The following is a 17955-nucleotide window of genomic DNA, read 5'->3' on the forward strand; positions in this document are numbered from 1 at the left end:
TCTGAATTGTTTATTTATCACATTTATTTAGGATCAATGACTACAGATACACATAAATTGGTATTCAGCTTTTAAATAATTTAATCTGTGGACTATTACGTAATAGAATGGATATTTTTTAAAGTGATTAAAGCCATGCTTTGTTAATAACAACTTGAAATTGTTATTGTTTCTCTATTATTATACAACTTCACTTATATACATAGCAATGCTACAATTTATACTTCATTCTGACGCTGTTTTATAACTGCTTGAACGCATTTAGCCATAGTTGGAGAAGCACGTGAAACAGCATCAGTCATGAAAAATTGATCCAAGGATCTTTGTTTTATGTTTATTGGATCTGGTAGGAACGAACCTTTTGTTTCCTACATTAGGATTAAAATGAAAGTATTATTTATACATTATTTAATAAACATTTCGTAAATATAGACATTCATACACACCTTGGATAATTCCAATGCTTCTGCAAAGAAATTGGCTGGTTCCAAATCACCATATCTAACTAAATGCGGTGAAACTTCCTCTAATCTTAATCGTACATCATTTAAGTCATCATAAGGTAAAGTCATATCACATATCTGTACAAAAGAAACAAACATCTTAATGTTTTATGTCAAATTAAAAAAAAACAATAAATATAAAATTACTTATAGTAACAATATTAGAAAAATATAAATTATATTTGCAATATGCAAATATATAATTACCTCGGAAAGAGCACGAATAATTTTCCAATCTGAACGTGCCATACCAGGAGGTGTAATAGCTGCACAAGTTTGTTGTGCACGTCCTTCTGTGTTAACATAACTAGCATTTTTTTCAGTATATGCTGCACCAGCTAATACGACATCTGCAATAGTAGCTCCTTGATCACCGTGACTACCTATATTTGTAATATCAATATTAGTAATATGTTTTTGTATAACAAGCTTCAATGCTATTAATTGATATTAAGTTGCATTACCTATATAAATAATGAATGTATTAGGAAAATTTTCCTTTGTAATATTTGCATCATCTGCTCCTAAAAGGAATAATACTTTTGGTTGTTCTTGTTTAATTTTTTCTACAGTTGAATTATAACCAATATCTAATGCTGCCACTTGTGATGCATTTGTATGAAGCAGATTCAATACTTTCCATTCTCCACTGATCTTAAATAAAAAAGAAATTATGGAGTTGTAATTTACTTTTACTATAATGGTATAATTCTATGATTCATTTAGGAGTAATTACTTTGGAAGTACTTTCCAAAGCTTTGGCTAAAGCTTGTGTTTCAGCAAGAATTTTAGCTCCATCTTTTCGAGTTAACTGTTCTGCACCTAAGATAACGAGCGGCTTTTTAGCATTCTTTAGAGTTGAGCAAAATGGATGAGTACCACTCTTTAATTGAGTTATTATATCTAACGAATCTCCTAAATGCTGAAATATATTTTGTACTTTAGAAAGCAAATGTTTAGATAAAGTATGTATGAACAAATAGTATATTTTAATTTTTGAATACCTCATGATCATATGTTAAATCTACGTCAGGACCTATTAAAGCAATAGTTTGTTCGCCATGAATATATCCTTTTCTGAGACGAGTGTTCACTAGCGGTGCTTCATATCTTGGATTTGTACCAATTAATACAACAACATCTGCATCTTCGACTTTAGCTATAGTATTATTCAAAAGATAATTGCTTCTTAAATCAATACCAGCACCATCTTTTGGAAAACTCTGTTCTGTTGCTAGTGATTCACTTCCTAATTTATTTATAAAATCTTTCAAAGTTACAAGAGCTTCTGCATCTGCAAGTTTGCCAGCAATTGCGGCACATTTATTTGATGCACAACATATTTCCTTTGCAGCTAAAAGAAAAAAGAAATATTTCGTTAATGAAACTATTAAATGAATTTTATAGAACATAACGGGTTTAATAATTACCTGCAACAAGTGCATCTTCCCAGCTAACACTTTCTAGTTTACCATTAATTTTCATCATAGGTGTTATAAGCCTTTGACATTTTAAGCCATCACAAGCAAAGCGAGACTTGTCAGACAACCATTCTTCATTTATTTCCTATAAAAATAACGAGATAAATGAAAAATACGATTTTCTCATATTTATCAGACAGAGAAATGTATGAAACTATATATACCTCATTTACTCTTGGTAAAATCCTTAAAACTTCTCCAGTTCTATGAGAAATAACTATGTTACTACCAACTGCATCGTGAACATCAATACTATCTGTGCGACGTGTTTCCCAAGGGCGAGCAACAAAAGCATATGGTTTGTTTGTTAAAGCTCCAACAGGGCACAAATCAATGATGTTACCAGATAGTTCTGATAAAAACATTTTCTCAACATATGTTCCTACCTGCATTGCAATGGACATAATGTTTTTTCTATTCTTCAATATTAATGATATTGTAAATTATATTTTTTGGAGTTATACATTCTAATGCAAACCTCCATAGCATTTCCACGACCTGTTGTTCCTAAATCATCAATGCCAGCAACTTCAGAAGCAAATCTAATGCATCTTGTACAATGAATACATCTCGTCATCACCGTTTTAATAAGAGGACCTATATTTTTATCCTGTACTGCTCTTTTCCCAGTAAAATTAATGTCAATGAATCTGCTTCTGTCACCGCCAAAAGCCATACTTTGATCTTGCAAATCACATTCGCCACCCTGATCACAAATTGGACAATCCAAAGGATGATTCACCAATAAGAATTCCATGACACCTTCTCGTGCTTTTCGAGTAAAGTCAGAATTTGTTTTTACTCGCCATCCTTTCATTACAGGCATGGCACAAGCTGCGACAGGCTAAATAAAATATAAAATTGACTTTATGTTCTTTTCCTTTACTTGCAACATTTTATATAAATGTATATAAAGTATTGGCTTACTTTTATTTGTTTTTCTATCTCAACTAAACACATTCTACAATTTCCAGCTACAGCAAGACGCTCATGATAACAAAATCTAGGAATTTCTACTCCAACAGTTGCAGCAGCCTATAAATATAAATATAATTTATTGTTACAATTTATATAACATCCGATAAAACAAATCGTAAACAAAATACAGAAACCTACCTGTAGGACTGTTGTTCCTGGCGGAACTTGAACAGGCTTATCATCTATAAAAAGCTCTATGAGTTCTTGCTGTAATTTTGGAGATGTATGAATCCCCAATCTACCACATGAAAGGCTTGAAGCCTTTAGTACTGTATGTCTCAACATTTTGCTGGAATTGCCTAAGTTATTTAAATTTTGTTACATAATATAAATAAAGATTACATTTTATGTAAGCAGAAGATTGTAAAATAACTCAAATAAAGAAACATATAGAAACTAAATTAGAAGTATTAATATATATATACCTATTATAAAGAAAAAAAAGTGCAATACTAAATATATAAAAATAATGGTAATGTCATTTTACAAACTTCTTACCTACACTTACACTAAGATATCATTGCTTTACCAGACTTCCTCAATCTTTAGTTGCGAATGTTCAAGATATTACTTGACCCGTTTTAACTCTTGTCAAATCACAATTGTGCACAGTGCACAGTGCCAAATGGTGCCAAGTTAACTACGAATCAATGAATACATTTAATCAATATTGCATCTATGATAATAAATTGATATTCTTGAATAATAAAATTGAATGTTTAAATAAAATTTATTTTTATATATATATAATTTTATTAATAATTAATTAATAGCAAAAAATATAGTATAAATTCGTAAAGTGAAATGCAGTTAAATTGAAAACTTTAAAAGGTCATTAAAAATAACAATGCTTCATATATTGTTTAAAAGAGACGTTACAAAAGAAAATACGAAAAGAATTATGCTAATTTAACGAATACTATTGATATTGATAACTTTAAAAATGTCAGTAATTATAGTAGTGCATCGTAGTTTCTATGAAATGTTACCGTGATATATTTATATTTCACGTCATCCTGATTGGCTGTATGTAGAAATATCCACCAATTATAGTTACGAATAAAAAGGAAAGAATCGCGTGAGATTTCACAATAATGAAATGACGAGGTGTCGGTTATTTAAAATTTGCTCCTTGTAACGTTACTATTTGAAACGTTGCACAACGTGGCATGTGATTTCATAAAGTACACATGTAGTTATATATATAACCTTAAAGTCGGTTTTTAAAATGATACAAAAAATATAAGCAAATGAATTATAATAAAAAATTAAGGTTATATCAATTACCAGTACTACATTTAATAGCAAAAATTTGATAGCGAGTATAATAAAACATGGTTTCTGTAAAACGAAAAAGCTCAATATTTAAGGACACAAATATCAAAAAGAATAAACCATGTGAGAAAACACGTAAACAAATACGTAAAGAGAAAAGACAGGAAAAAAAAGTAAAAAAGGCAATGTTCTATCAAAATAGAAAACAAATTCCCGGTAGGTTTGTTTTAAATCCTGATAAAATGAAGGAGAACATAATAAAATCACAAGAAAATCACGGTGAATTACATCAAAACAATAGCAAGCATAATGCCAATGAGAAATTGAAGAAGCAAAAGAAGAAAAAGAAGATGGATACAAAATCGAATTTAATTATTGACAATGAGCATGAAGATAAGATGATAAAACAATTAGAAAAACGATTAAAATTAAATAAGCGGAAAAGTAATACAATTCCTAAGTCTTTTATTAATGATGGTTTAGATTGTATCCTTTGTTAAAATTGTCATTTTTTTGATATATATAATTTTTTACAGGATATAATAATTATTTATCTAATATTCCTTAACATATTGTGATAGATCTTTTAGATTTCTGTGATAATGACAATAGGAAACAGGTAGTCGAAATGGAAGAGCAGTTATTGAAAGGTGAAGGAGACAAAGATCTTGAAGAAGATATTGCAATGTTTCTGGAAAATGATGATACAAAAGGTATTGCAAATTGTGATACAAATGATTGGTCTAATGATGAGCAGTATGGTATAAATAAAAATTTTTGATCATTGATTTTATTTATTTGAAGTTATGTAAGAAAGTATATGCTTATAATTATTCTTTATAGAAGCTCAAATAGCATTAAAAAATGACAAATTCAAGAAAAAAAAGCAGGATGAAATGATAGATTCAATAAAGGAAAGCGATGAGGATCTATTGTCAGATAAAAGTTTAGATGATATTGAAACAAATATTTCACAGTCTTCTGACAATGACGATCTATGGGAAGATATTTATGGTCGAACGAGAGATAAAAAAGGTAATATTGTAAACAATGTATCATCTGTGATACAAAGGAAACCATTAGAAGCCATACAGGATAATGATGAAAAACGATGTAGATTGAAGAAACAGCTAAAAGGTCTTTTAAATAGATTAGCAGAAAGCAATATGCATATTATTGCCAATCAGGTAAATAAAAAATAAATTTCATCAAGATTTTTTAATCTTTAGTTAGGCTACTATGATTGATTATTAATATTATTAACATTGATGACATTAAATACTTCAGGTAGATGAATTGTATATGTGTAATAGTCGTAATGATATGAACACTATTTTATCAGAATTAATAATGCAAGCCTTAATTTCATCAGTATTAACTCCAGATCGTTTGATTTGTGAGCATATGATGTTAATTACAATTCTACATGCAAATGTAGGAACTGAAGTAGGTGCTCATTTCTTGTTAACATTTATTAAAAAATTTGATGAAATGTTAAAAGCATCATACACTGTAGAAGACAAACAATTGGATAATTTAGTTTTATTGTTATCGCATTTATATAATTTTAAGGTAAGACGAGTACGAAAATATATTTTATTTTGAGTTTAATAAAATATTTTATTTGAGTATATTCAATGCAGGTTTATAACCATCGACTTCTTTATCAAATATTAGACAAGCTTTCTTCCAAATTTGAGGAAAAAGAAATTGAGTTGATATTACTCATTTTAAAAACTGCAGGTTTTCCATTAAGAAAGGATGATCCACTTGCATTAAAAGAACTTATATTAAATTTGCAAAAAATAGCAAGTAATATTGAATCTGACAAGTTAGTATCATTTTATATTTTTTAATTTTTAAAAATTTTATTGAAATGTTATTATATTCTTATAGTTCACGAGTAAAATTTATGTTAGACATTTTAATGGCAATAAAAAATAATAATGTAAGTAAGATACCTCAATATGATCCATCTCATATAGAGCATTTAAAAAAGCTTATGAAGAGTTTCATACACAAAGGTAAAAGTATAGTGAAGTTAAATATTTCTTTAGAAGATTTATTAAAAGGTAATTTTAAAATTATTTATTTTATATCGAGCTATCATATGATCTAACTTATCAAAACTTTTACATATTCAGCTGATGAAAGAGGAAAGTGGTGGATAGTAGGATGTGCGTGGTCTGGTAATAGAAATTTGGATGAAGGAAAAAAAGTTACGGAAGGGAAAAAAACAATGTTCAGTCAAAATATTCTTGATTTAGCACGAAAACAAAGAATGAATACAGATATTAGAAGAAATATTTTCTGTATTTTAATGACAGCAGAAGATTATTTAGATGCCTTTGAAAAACTTTCCCATCTTGGTTTAACAGATCAACAAGAAAGAGAAATAATATATGTATTAATGGATTGTTGTCTACAAGAGAAGAAATTTAATCCTTATTACGCTGTATTAGCAGAAAGATTCTGTCTTTGTGATAGAAAATATCAGGTATAAAATAAGCATAAAAATTTAGTTTATACAAGTTAAAAAACTTATATATATATTTATTGTTACTAAAATTATGTTTCAGTTGACCATACAGTATATGTTGTGGGACAAATTTAAAATATTAGATAATTACAATGTAAAACAGTTAGCAAATTTAGCCAAGTTTTTAACTCACTTATTTATTCAGAGATCTCTATCTATTTCAATTTTAAAGGTAATGCTGAATACTAATGTACCGGCTTTTATATTTGATACATACTTATATTGAAATAATAAAAAACATTTTTATAGGTTTTAAATTTTGCTGAATTGGACAAACAAACAATGAAACTTGTAAGGCAAATTATGATAGGCATTTTTCTTTGCAAAAATGAAGAAGACTGTTTACAAGTATTTGAAAGGATATCTTCAACTTCTTTATTACAAACTTTTAGAGAAAGTCTTAGACTCTTTATAAATCATTTTCTTATTCGTAATATTGAATCGTGTAAAGTAATGGAAGTAGAAGGTGCGCTTATAAAACAACGAGCGTACCAAGTTGACAAACTGCTGCTTAATCGTGAATGTAAAATATTATTTTAAAGATTTTTATAAATAATCATAATAATTAGCGTACGTGTAAATAATTAAAATTATCATAAAAGTAATAAATTGTAAAATCCTGAAGCGTTTACATTACATGTAAAATAATATCAGTTTATCACTTTTGATCAAAATATTAACCAAATGTTTGCATGCAAAGTTTGTAAATGTTTTCGTATTTATTGTTCAATGGAGCCGTGCAAGCATTTCTACCATTACGGTGTATACGAATAAAATCGTCGCAATTAATAATACCATCACCATTGCAATCCTGTAAAATGTAACAAAAAATAAAAATTTGTAATATATCATTCCTGGATATAAAAATAAATATAAAAGTTTATTCGTAGTACTTACTCGAGCAAACTTGTTCATATAACTTTCTACTGTGCGTCCAGCACAGAATGCATCGTTAACGCAATTTGCATATGCTATATATAAAAGAAAAAGTTATATGTGTGTAAGTCGATAATAATGTGGATTGAAACATGTATTTATATACGTATATAAAATATATATTATAAAATAGTTACTGACCGCCTTCGTTAGTATTCGCTTCGTTGTTCAGAGTTGGTTTACCAGCGTCAGCCCAATAAGCCCAAGTTATGCGGAAAGGACCGCATACATCACCGTTGCAACCGAGTGTCGTGTTGCATCCTGATGCAGCTTCACAAATACATCCTAAACATATCTTAGAAACCGATGGCGTATCTTGTGCTAAAAAAAGAGCCACGCATAAATACTTGAATTCTAAAGAGATTCCTCTTTGTCTTTAGTATATAGGGTGATTCAAGAATTAAAATATTATCTGAATGATATTTTTTAAGTACAATACAAGTGCAAAAATGACCTTGAACTTTAAAAACAAAAGAAAAACAAAAAATAAGCGAATCGCTTGTATCCAGTTTTTCCACTAATGATAAAAATACGGTAGGAACACCACGAAAAGTGATTCAATAAAATCCAATGGTCTGGTTAAACTGGTTTCTATCTTCTCAAAGTTATCATCTCGTATCGTTTCTGAAAATTCTGTCTGGTATATTTTTGTTTTCTAATCTTCGAACCAATACAAACTAGATTTTTTTCCACTTCGAAAACATTCGAATTCCGTTAAGAATTCTCATCGGAAAACGAGTTATTTTATGTAGAAACGTGCACAAGTCTATAAAAAAAGAAAGCGGATCCGGTAAGATGAGGATATTGATAGTCAGGACAAGTTGAAGATCGTATCGCATCCTCGAAAGTAAATAGTCTCATCAAGGATAAAAGTAGAATCGAGAGATAGACTGATCGATTGTAGTGCATTGAACTTCCATGAGGCTTCAAAGATATATTTCTTGATATATTTTGATATAAAGTCACACGGTTGATCATGGTATCATTTATTGTGACGATATCATTAACGTTTTTCAACTTTTTCTTTCGAATCGATACAACTTTTTGATCGTTTTACAGATTTTTATATAATCCTGTTTACGTATTGTAAAAATTATAATAAAAACTTATCGTCATGACATCACAAGATATTCTCTATCTATTTAAAAAAAAAAAAAAAAAAAAAAAAAAGGGAGAAGGTCTTATGGACACTCAAGTGTGATCTTTACATATCTTGATTATACAAAAACTTATGAATTATGATAATATAAAGTCGCACCAATGAAATACGTGTGGGTGCATATATGCAAAGAAGAAACGTGTGACGAATCTATACAGGTATACATGTGTGTCATGTAGTGTATAAATCATATGTACACGTGCTCTCTTTGTCCTTGCTCTCTCCCGATTCATCGGTACTTTCGTTCGTTCACTATGACCAATTTTGTGTATGACGACGAGGTATCGGCAAGGTGAAAAAAAGCGAGATATATGTTGTACAATATGATTACGTCACTGTAACTACGATAATTTTTATTATGGATAATCTTATTTTATCTTTTGTGCCAGAAAAATTTTACATTATTATATCATAATACATACATTAATTACAAAAAATAGAGCTATATAAATTTATGATTATTATTATCGATGATCATTGACCTATATTATTACTTCTAATCTTCAAATATTTCAATAGAAAATAAAAATAATATTAATCCACGAAAAGGGTAAGTTTTTATTGAAACGACGAAAATATAATAATAAATTTATTAAAAAGATTATTAATGACTATATTGATCTGTATTATTACTTTTAATATATATGTGTGTATATATATCGTTGAATATTTACAAAAGTAAATAAAAAAAAGATTCATCTATAAAAGGGATAGATTTCTTTCAAAAGGATATATCATATATAATTTTATATTCGGTATATAGGACATAATATATATAATTAAACACTCAAGGTTAAAGCAAAACCGCATGTTTTAAAAGTGACGTTGACACCCAGCGATTCATTATAAAACGTGATAGGATTCGCATATCTAACTTGCATCACATGGATTTTCCCATCATTGATAAAACAGTTATTTAATGAGGTTAAGTTCATCTTGGAAAATTTTTCCATCCGTTTAATATTCATTTAATAAAAATACGAATATATGTATTGACTTAAAAAATACTTGATCTGATTTAAATTATGTGTATATCGAACCGGAAGTAGAATATCTAAGTACAATGCAAAGTTTAAATATACAAAAGTATTTACATACTAATCATTAAAAATTATCTTTTAATAATTAATCCAACGACCAATCAATTAATAATTAATGAATTAATTGAATATAAAAAGGTTTAGTAAAATGGACTCTTTTAATTTTTTAGAACTGTATAATAGATATATTAAAGAAAGACTTACCATAAATGCCGGCGAATGTAAGGAAACACGCGAGAATTCCAACGATTTGGTAAAATTGTCTAGACATTTTGTTATTTAAATGATGATATGAATTATTAAATAGGATAGACAAATCTCGATATAATACACGACTATAGTTCGTTCCCTCCTCTTGGGATATCTTTACTCCTTAGAATGCAGACGTGATATCCACTCTCTGAGCGAATAAACATCTTATATAGGAACGCGTTTGGATAGCTTCTTAGTGTCTTTAGTTTTTAATATCTCGATGAGAGGGAGAAGTGGGGAAATCAAAGATCTTGTTTGAAGCAAAAATTACGATTGGTCGTGTATATACTTCACTCATCAAGCGAACAAACGACTTTTCTTTCCTTTCTTTTTTTCTTGTAAATGTTATTATATGAAATACTTTTCTTGAGAACGAAATATAATTGTTATCACGAGAAATAATAAAAATATGATGACATTCTTATCGTTGCATTTAACCTTCAGTTTGTTGTCGCGGTAAAAATAAAATTATTTTAATTCATGTTTAATAGTTTCTTCGAAATTATGTTATATGAAAAAAAAAAGGAAAAGAAATATATATATATATATATATATATTATAACTCCAATAAATAATTCTGGTCTTTTAGAAATCATAAATTATATCTACGATCGAATAGTAATTATATATGCAATAAACAACCTCTTATATTAATTTCTCTTGTTTATCCATGTTTCTTCATTATTAATAAAACGGAATAAATGTATATATGTATATATCTTACGGTAACGCGTGCGCGTGGCTGAGAATCATTAAAAATGTCACTCAACGATCTCTAGAGGAAAGAAAATATACGCAAGAGAAAAATAAGTAAGTCGTCGGTATCTTATCGATAGAGTCGAGTTTGATAGTTTTTTATGCCATCTATAGGAGTTTTTCTCCTTACGAAATTTAACATCTTACATATTGAAGAAAAAGAAAAAAAAGGGGAGTGTTATTACCATGTCTCCTATCTTACGACTGACCTATGTCCATAAAATAATTACATCCATTTGATCCTACACAATGCATAGAAATGTTTTTTAAAGATTTTATTTGAATATGTTTTTAATGTAGGAATACATATGCATATGTAGAGTGTGATTACTTGTTGTTTTGTAGCATAGGCATATATATATGTATACGATCGACAAGTTTTAGAAAATAAATTACATATCACCGTTAAAAAGTTTGTGTCCTTTAAATTATAGATAGGTATTAGTACGTGACGATTTTTTTTCTTTGACCTACATATATTGTTACGTAATTAAATAGATAAAGGTTATATGTAGGTCAAAATACAATAGTTCTGTGTCGAAAAAGGAAGTTAAACAACGATTAGGAATAATGCCTGAAAATATTAATCATTTTGGGCCTCTTATAGGTGCAATCGATGAAGGTACAAGTAGTGCTAGATTTTTGGTAAGTCGTTTTTTCATAATCCTCATAAAACGTTAATAAAAATCTGATTTTTGTTTATTTATGAATTATTCGCGTGGATGAATATTAAATGACGTGTGTAAAACGTTATGTTGTCAAGAACAAATAACAAGGTGTGTGTATACTATAGATAATGGAGCTTATAGGGATTATACGAATTTTATTATTTTGTATATTATTCTTCATTAAATAACAAAATTATGTTTGTTTTATATCGAAATTTTTTACAAATTTATGATATGTGTTATTATATGTTTTAATTGACGAATGCTTTTAGACAACTTTTTTTTTCAAACATTTTCAAATTTATATTTTTGTAAATATTCATTTTTATAAGTGCTTATTTTATTAACTATTTTTAAAAATATTTAAATATTCTCTGTTTTTTGTTAGGTATTTGATGTTTTACAAAGAAAAGTAGTGGCATCTCATCAAATTGAAATTAAACAAAAGTATCCTCAAGAAGGATGGGTAGAACAAGATCCAAAAGAGATTCTCCAAGCTGTAATACAATGTATAAAAAACACAGTAGAAAAATTAAAAGATCTCAACATAAGTCCATCAGATATCAAAGCAATTGGTATCACAAATCAAAGAGAAACCACTTTACTTTGGGATAAGGAAACAGGAGAACCTTTGCATAATGCGATTGGTATAAAATATAATTTATCGATATAATTATCTATTTTAACACTCAATTAATATATAAAAATATATTGTTTTCTATTTCCTTTAGTATGGTTAGATATGAGAACAACAACAACGATGGAAGACGTGCTGGATAGTATTCCAAATAAAACTAGAAATAAACATTATTTAAAACCTCTTTGTGGTCTTCCAATGTCTCCTTACTTTAGTGCATTAAAAATACGATGGTTAATTGACAACATATCACGTGTAAAGCAGGCTGTTGAAGCAGAAAAATGTGCTTTCGGAACGGTTGATACCTGGTTAATATGGGTAAGCTGATCATTTAAAATAAAGTCTTGTTTTAAATATCTTATTTTTATATTTAGATATTTTCTGTTTTCTAGAATCTTACCAAGGGACAACTGCATATAACAGATGTATCTAATGCATCACGTACAATGTTAATGAATATAGAGACTTTAAAATGGGATCCTTTATTATGTCGTTTCTTTGGAATACCTCAACATATTCTTCCAGAAATAAGGTCAAGCGCTGAAGTATATGGTACTATTTCAAATCCTCAAGTTTTGGCTGGTATACCTATTGCAGGTGTAAGTTACTTATGGTTTACACTGATTAGTATATAAACATTTTTGTCCAAAACTTTTTTTTTTTAATGTATTTATGAATATGTTATATTACATATTTTATAGTGTGTAGGCGATCAGCAAGGAGCTTTGTTAGGTCAGTTGTGTTTAAAACCAGGAGAGGCAAAAGCTACTTATGGCACTGGCTGTTTTTTACTTTATAACACTGGAAATGTTGTAGGTATACATATTATTTAAATTAATTATATAGTTGTGTGGACAATGTTATTTATGCTTTATATTATCTATTTATTTTTCACTGTTTTCAGAAAGTTGATTCAACTCAAGGTTTAATAACAACGATTGCTTATAAAATAGGAAAATCACCAGCAATTTATGCGCTAGAAGGATCAGTGGCAGTAGCAGGAGCGGCTTTGGCCTGGTTGAAAGATAATTTAGAACTCTTTAGTAATCTTGCACAATCACAAGATATGGCAGAAAGTGTAAGATGTTCTGGAGATGTATATTTCGTCCCAGCATTTTCTGGATTATATGCCCCTTATTGGCAACAGGATGCACGCGGGTATATATTTTGTAAATTGAATTAAATAATAACTGTTGAATTATTTTTTATTATTTCATTATTCTTTAGAGTTATCTGTGGTATTACTGAAGATACACAACAGTATCATATTATTAGAGCTGCCCTTGAAGCTGTATGTTTTCAAACAAGAGATATTTTGGAAGCTATGGTAAAAGATTCTGGCACCAAATTAACGACACTTCAAGTTGACGGTGGAATGACCGTGAATAATTTATTGATGCAACTTCAGGCAGATTTAACTGGAATAAGCGTTGGTATATATGAATTTTTTTCTTAACTGTAAGTAAATTAAAATTTGTTCAAAAGATATGAAGTTTCTGAAACTGTATTGCAGTAAGACCTAATATGGTGGAAACAACAGCCTTAGGTGCAGCTATTTTAGCAGGTCTTGGAATTGGTATAATTGATATTAATGATATAGATGCATCGCAAGTTACGAAATTTACACCAACGATAGGAGAAGATGGTAAGGAAATATATATTTTATTTTATAATTATTTGTGAATATTAAAATTTTTTTCTAATAATGTTATCTTTTTATATTTTGTTTAGAACGAGATCTTAGATATTCTAAGTGGAAAATGGCTATAGAAAGATGCATGAAATGGGATGATTCTACAACTTTGATGAATGATTAATTATTTGTATAAAAATTGTAAGTATTGATTTTAGAAAGTTTAGAAACGCTAATGAAATAATTTACATATGCACAAAAAAAAAAACAAAAATTTTTACGAAAGTTTTAAATATGTCTATAAATATTTTGTTTCCTTACTTGTAAAAAATATATTATCGTCCATTATAATTTGTTATTGCATATATAGCGAAATGTTATGTATTAAACAATACTTATCATGTTTTTTACTATATATATTATATAAAGAATTGTACAAATGTTTAAACGTATTTTAATGAAGGTTGGCATTTAACTTAAAAAAATTAGTAAATATAATTTAATTGACGTGATTTTGATGTATTTTACCCCTATCACTGTTTGGATTTACAAAAATGTCAACAATGATAGTGGAGTAAAAAGTTGAATTAAAATCTCGACTTTTTTAATCATTACTTCAAAATAGTTTGTGCAATAATATTATTATAACAAAAATATAAAAACCATATATTTCTCTTTGATTATGCATATGATAATGTATATAAACAAATATGTTATGTTCTAATAATTCTGTTTTTTTGATTTCCATATCGTCGAACTTGCGTATTTCTTAACTTAAAGAATTTTTTCTCACCGGGTGAATTCTCTGTTTCCTAATTAGTAGAAAAAATATATTATGAAATAAATGATTTATAATATTAAATAGGCATATAATAAATAATAAAAGCTATCATGTTCCTATAAATAAAAATGTATTTATTATACCGTAATTTTGTCTTGATTTGCTATAACACTAAACATTTGCGTTGGTGTTTGTTGCGAAGACGACTTTTGTAATTCATTGAAAAGTTCCTCCTTATCCTTTATCTAAAAAAATATTAGTTGGAATTATATTCATTTCTGTTAGATTTAACATAATGTAAGATTATTTTTACATTAATATTTGATTTTATATATTTAAAAAGTACTTACATTCTGTAACTTATTATTTTGAGATTGAGAATGTGAAAATGGTGGAGTTTTTAACATATTTACTTGCGTTTCCATTTGTTTATCAAGTTTAACTTGTATACTTCTATATTTTTGTTCAGCCAAAGCTAATTCTTTTTGATATTTTGTATACTTATTTTCTAATTCAGATTCAGTTTGATCTTTATCTTTATTTTTGGCAATGTTACTAACACTTTTCTTTAACTTATTATTATTTTCTTTAATTTCAAAATCTTTATTGCGTAATGTATTGTTTTCAGCTTTAGCTTCTACGAGTGCTTCATGAAGTTTCGTAATATCTTTTTTTAATTGTTCTATTGTATTCTTCATTTCTATAGTGGTAGTTTTAAATTCCTCCTTTAAAGTAGCCTCCTGCTTCTCTTGAATTTTTTTTTCAGATTGTTTTATACACTAGATAAAGAAAATAAATATAAAACATTCTTGAAATATTTGTAAATGATCTTACATAATTTAAATAAAATACCTGAATTTGCATTTGATATTCCGCATACATCTCTGCTTTTTCTCTTTGTAAAGCTTCTATTGCTTTTTGAAGATTTATAATAGTAGTATTTTCATTACTTTTTAAATACTGTATAGTATTTCCTGCTTGTTCCAATTTATTTTTAGTATCTAATAAATTATTTTCAAGGTATTTACATAGTTCTATTTTTTGTTCAATATCTTCAGTTAATTCATTCTCTTTCGCTTTGTTTTTACTTATCACTTCTAACAATTGTTTTACCTTCATTAAAATCAAAAATACATTGATGTCAATCAACAGATGACACTGTAAATTTGCATATTCTAGTTTTATTACATACCTCGTTTGCTTTTTCTTGTGCTTCTTTTTCTTTCTCTTTTTCTAATTTTTCGATATTTTTAATTAACTCCGTATTCTGAGATGAGAGTATTGTTATCTGATTTCTGACATAAAAAATAAAATGTAGAGAAAAGTTTTATGAAATTAATGCAATAATATTATCTTATATTCATTTTTACTTACATGTAAGAATTCATTTCTTCTTGCAATTTATTAATGTATATTTCTTTTTCGGTAATTAAATCTAGTGTATTCTTTGTTTTTTCCTCAATTTGTTTTATCGATAATTGTAACTGATCCTTTTCATTTACAATTATTTCATGTTCCTAAGATAAATATTATTAACATCATTAAACCATTTGAATTATTATTAATTGTTCATTAATATGTGAATATATAAGAAAACATACTTTTATTAATTTTAACTTCTCTTCTGTATGAAGACTTATTAAATAGTTTTTCTCAAAAGATAATTTCTCTTCATAACTTTTTGCTTCTTCTTCCAATATATGTTTTATCGAAATCAATTCTTGTATTCTATAAAATATTTAAAAGCATAAGACTATTATATATAATAAATTCCATGTAAACTAATATATATCTATAATGTATAAAAAACAATATCTACTTTTTTTCTTGTATCACTAAGTTCTCTTCTACTTGATTAATATACTTTTGATGATCAGCATCTATGTTTATAAAAAATTAATAATTTAATTAATAACATAAAAATTGTAATATATATTATGCTAATTATATTATACACCTTTTGTTTTCATATCATACAGTTGTTGTTCTTGTCGTTCTACTGTGTTTTTTTGCGTATCTATTATAGTATTGTATAAAGTCGTTAAATGATTTATATGTTCTTGAAATGTTTTCATACTCTCAGACATATAATTGCAATAGTTCGTTATCGTATCTATAGATTCCCATGTAGAAGTTAATCTATAAAAAAAAAGTATATTAGAACTGTAAAAAAATTATATTGGAACTGTGTAATACTATAAGAAATGTAGCAATATAACAATAAAATTGATATTAATATCTAACTTTTCAGATATTTCATCTTTAACACTGAGTTCATTTTCTAAATTTGTTGAAAGTGTCATTATATTATCTTCTGCCTCTTGTAATTTCTTTTGCAAAATTTGTATTTTGAGATCTTGATTGTTTGTTTGTTCTGTTTCATCTATACTTGATTTATAATCTTTTGTCTGAAAATTGAATTCGTTAATTATAATAAAAATAATTTCACTCACAAAAGTAGATTTTCCAGAATTAAACGTACTTGCATTGAAGAAATCTGCATTCCTGTATGCTTTGACCATTGTCCTATTAGCGTATCAACAAATCTGCTACTAGTCTGACCTACTTTTCTTATTTTTTCAGGGCTATTTGTATGATGTAAAAAATTTCCCTTACGTTTACTTTCCTCTGATTGCATTATGATGTTTTAAGATGATGTTTTAAGAATAGAAATAAACTCTATTATGAATTAATAAGGAAATAATGAAAACTACTATACTTCGTATTTAACGTAATTCACAAAAAAGAGATCGTCGTTTTTTCGTAACTTAATCGTATTGCACTTTGTATATACAAGAATCTGATATAGTTTCACGATATGGTAAGCGATTACACAATGATATTTATAGAATATTTATAAAAATAATTTTGTTCATCTAAATATTTAGATACGTATAATTTTATTATTAAATATAATGACGTTAAGACACCCGATACTTCTTCGATATTTTCTTTTCCTTTCTTTTTTCTTTCTCTTTTTTTTTTTTTTTAATTTGACCAATCACTAGCTTTAGATTCGTTAAAATTCGAAGTACACTGCTGAAGTTAATTGAAGACTTCCATGTTATAAATTGTATGAACATGCAATTGCACAAAAATGTGTATAATTTTACAGAACAGACACAATTATTTTCAAAAAAATTAATTTTTGATAATTGTATTTATACAAATATTTGTCACTTTTTAAATTTTACTCTAATTGGTAAGAATAATGTACGTAATGTCTCATATTAAGTTCTTAACTTGACTTCAATTGAATTTAAATTATTTATAATTTTTAGTTTTAAACTTATATATATTATTTAAGTTTTATATTT

The 17955-nt window shown here is 27.3% G+C and overlaps 5 protein-coding genes across 14 annotated transcripts; 2 read left to right on the forward strand and 3 right to left on the reverse strand.

Moving 5' to 3' along the window:
* Window positions 1-6: 6 nt before the first annotated feature.
* Window positions 7-4083, reverse strand: LOC127063050 (NADH-ubiquinone oxidoreductase 75 kDa subunit, mitochondrial). 8 transcript variants are annotated; one of them, XM_050992308.1, is made up of 13 exons: window positions 3952-4083; window positions 3492-3602; window positions 3101-3251; window positions 2912-3019; window positions 2463-2828; window positions 2149-2370; window positions 1934-2069; window positions 1508-1857; window positions 1240-1425; window positions 968-1157; window positions 711-886; window positions 447-581; window positions 7-368 (listed from the first exon to the last, which is right to left on the reverse strand). In XM_050992308.1, exons 3-13 carry the CDS (start codon window positions 3245-3247, stop codon window positions 219-221), a joined length of 2166 nt encoding a protein of 721 aa, XP_050848265.1. In that variant the 5' UTR covers window positions 3248-3251; window positions 3492-3602; window positions 3952-4083; the 3' UTR covers window positions 7-218. The 8 variants fall into 8 exon arrangements, with proteins under 8 accessions (XP_050848265.1, XP_050848262.1, XP_050848259.1 ...); XM_050992305.1 differs by having other exon boundaries at window positions 3101-3261; XM_050992302.1 differs by having other exon boundaries at window positions 3101-3261; window positions 3461-3602.
* A 44-nt stretch (window positions 4084-4127) lies between these two features.
* LOC127063049 (nucleolar MIF4G domain-containing protein 1 homolog) lies at window positions 4128-7668 on the forward strand. 2 transcript variants are annotated; one of them, XM_050992299.1, is made up of 9 exons: window positions 4128-4723; window positions 4819-4998; window positions 5081-5424; window positions 5525-5809; window positions 5881-6068; window positions 6134-6309; window positions 6382-6734; window positions 6817-6948; window positions 7026-7668. In XM_050992299.1, the coding sequence occupies exons 1-9, from the start codon at window positions 4297-4299 to the stop codon at window positions 7314-7316; spliced, it is 2376 nt and encodes a 791-aa protein (XP_050848256.1). In that variant the 5' UTR covers window positions 4128-4296; the 3' UTR covers window positions 7317-7668. The 2 variants fall into 2 exon arrangements, with proteins under 2 accessions (XP_050848256.1, XP_050848257.1); XM_050992300.1 differs by having other exon boundaries at window positions 4130-4723; window positions 4819-4950.
* LOC127063066 (invertebrate-type lysozyme 3-like) lies at window positions 7128-10317 on the reverse strand. Its single transcript, XM_050992347.1, has 4 exons — window positions 10116-10317; window positions 7854-8033; window positions 7674-7747; window positions 7128-7587 (listed from the first exon to the last, which is right to left on the reverse strand). The coding sequence occupies exons 1-4, from the start codon at window positions 10180-10182 to the stop codon at window positions 7453-7455; spliced, it is 456 nt and encodes a 151-aa protein (XP_050848304.1). The 5' UTR covers window positions 10183-10317; the 3' UTR covers window positions 7128-7452.
* Window positions 10318-11054: 737 nt separating this feature from the next.
* LOC127063056 (glycerol kinase-like) lies at window positions 11055-14584 on the forward strand. 2 transcript variants are annotated; one of them, XM_050992331.1, is made up of 9 exons: window positions 11055-11564; window positions 11976-12234; window positions 12319-12542; window positions 12617-12823; window positions 12926-13036; window positions 13129-13382; window positions 13452-13657; window positions 13738-13869; window positions 13956-14584. In XM_050992331.1, the coding sequence occupies exons 1-9, from the start codon at window positions 11490-11492 to the stop codon at window positions 14039-14041; spliced, it is 1554 nt and encodes a 517-aa protein (XP_050848288.1). In that variant the 5' UTR covers window positions 11055-11489; the 3' UTR covers window positions 14042-14584. The 2 variants fall into 2 exon arrangements, with proteins under 2 accessions (XP_050848288.1, XP_050848289.1); XM_050992332.1 differs by lacking the exon at window positions 11055-11564 and adding an exon at window positions 11657-11695.
* On the reverse strand, window positions 14571-17880 carry LOC127063053 (CAP-Gly domain-containing linker protein 1-like). Its single transcript, XM_050992313.1, has 11 exons — window positions 17121-17880; window positions 16883-17046; window positions 16596-16777; window positions 16458-16518; window positions 16240-16366; window positions 16013-16155; window positions 15831-15933; window positions 15491-15751; window positions 14989-15417; window positions 14782-14883; window positions 14571-14669 (listed from the first exon to the last, which is right to left on the reverse strand). The coding sequence occupies exons 1-11, from the start codon at window positions 17274-17276 to the stop codon at window positions 14571-14573; spliced, it is 1827 nt and encodes a 608-aa protein (XP_050848270.1). The 5' UTR covers window positions 17277-17880.
* Between the last annotated feature and the right edge of the window lie 75 nt (window positions 17881-17955).

This window comes from Vespula vulgaris, chromosome 4 (genome assembly GCF_905475345.1).
Source record: "Vespula vulgaris chromosome 4, iyVesVulg1.1, whole genome shotgun sequence".
Taxonomy (NCBI): Eukaryota; Metazoa; Arthropoda; class Insecta; order Hymenoptera; family Vespidae; genus Vespula; species Vespula vulgaris.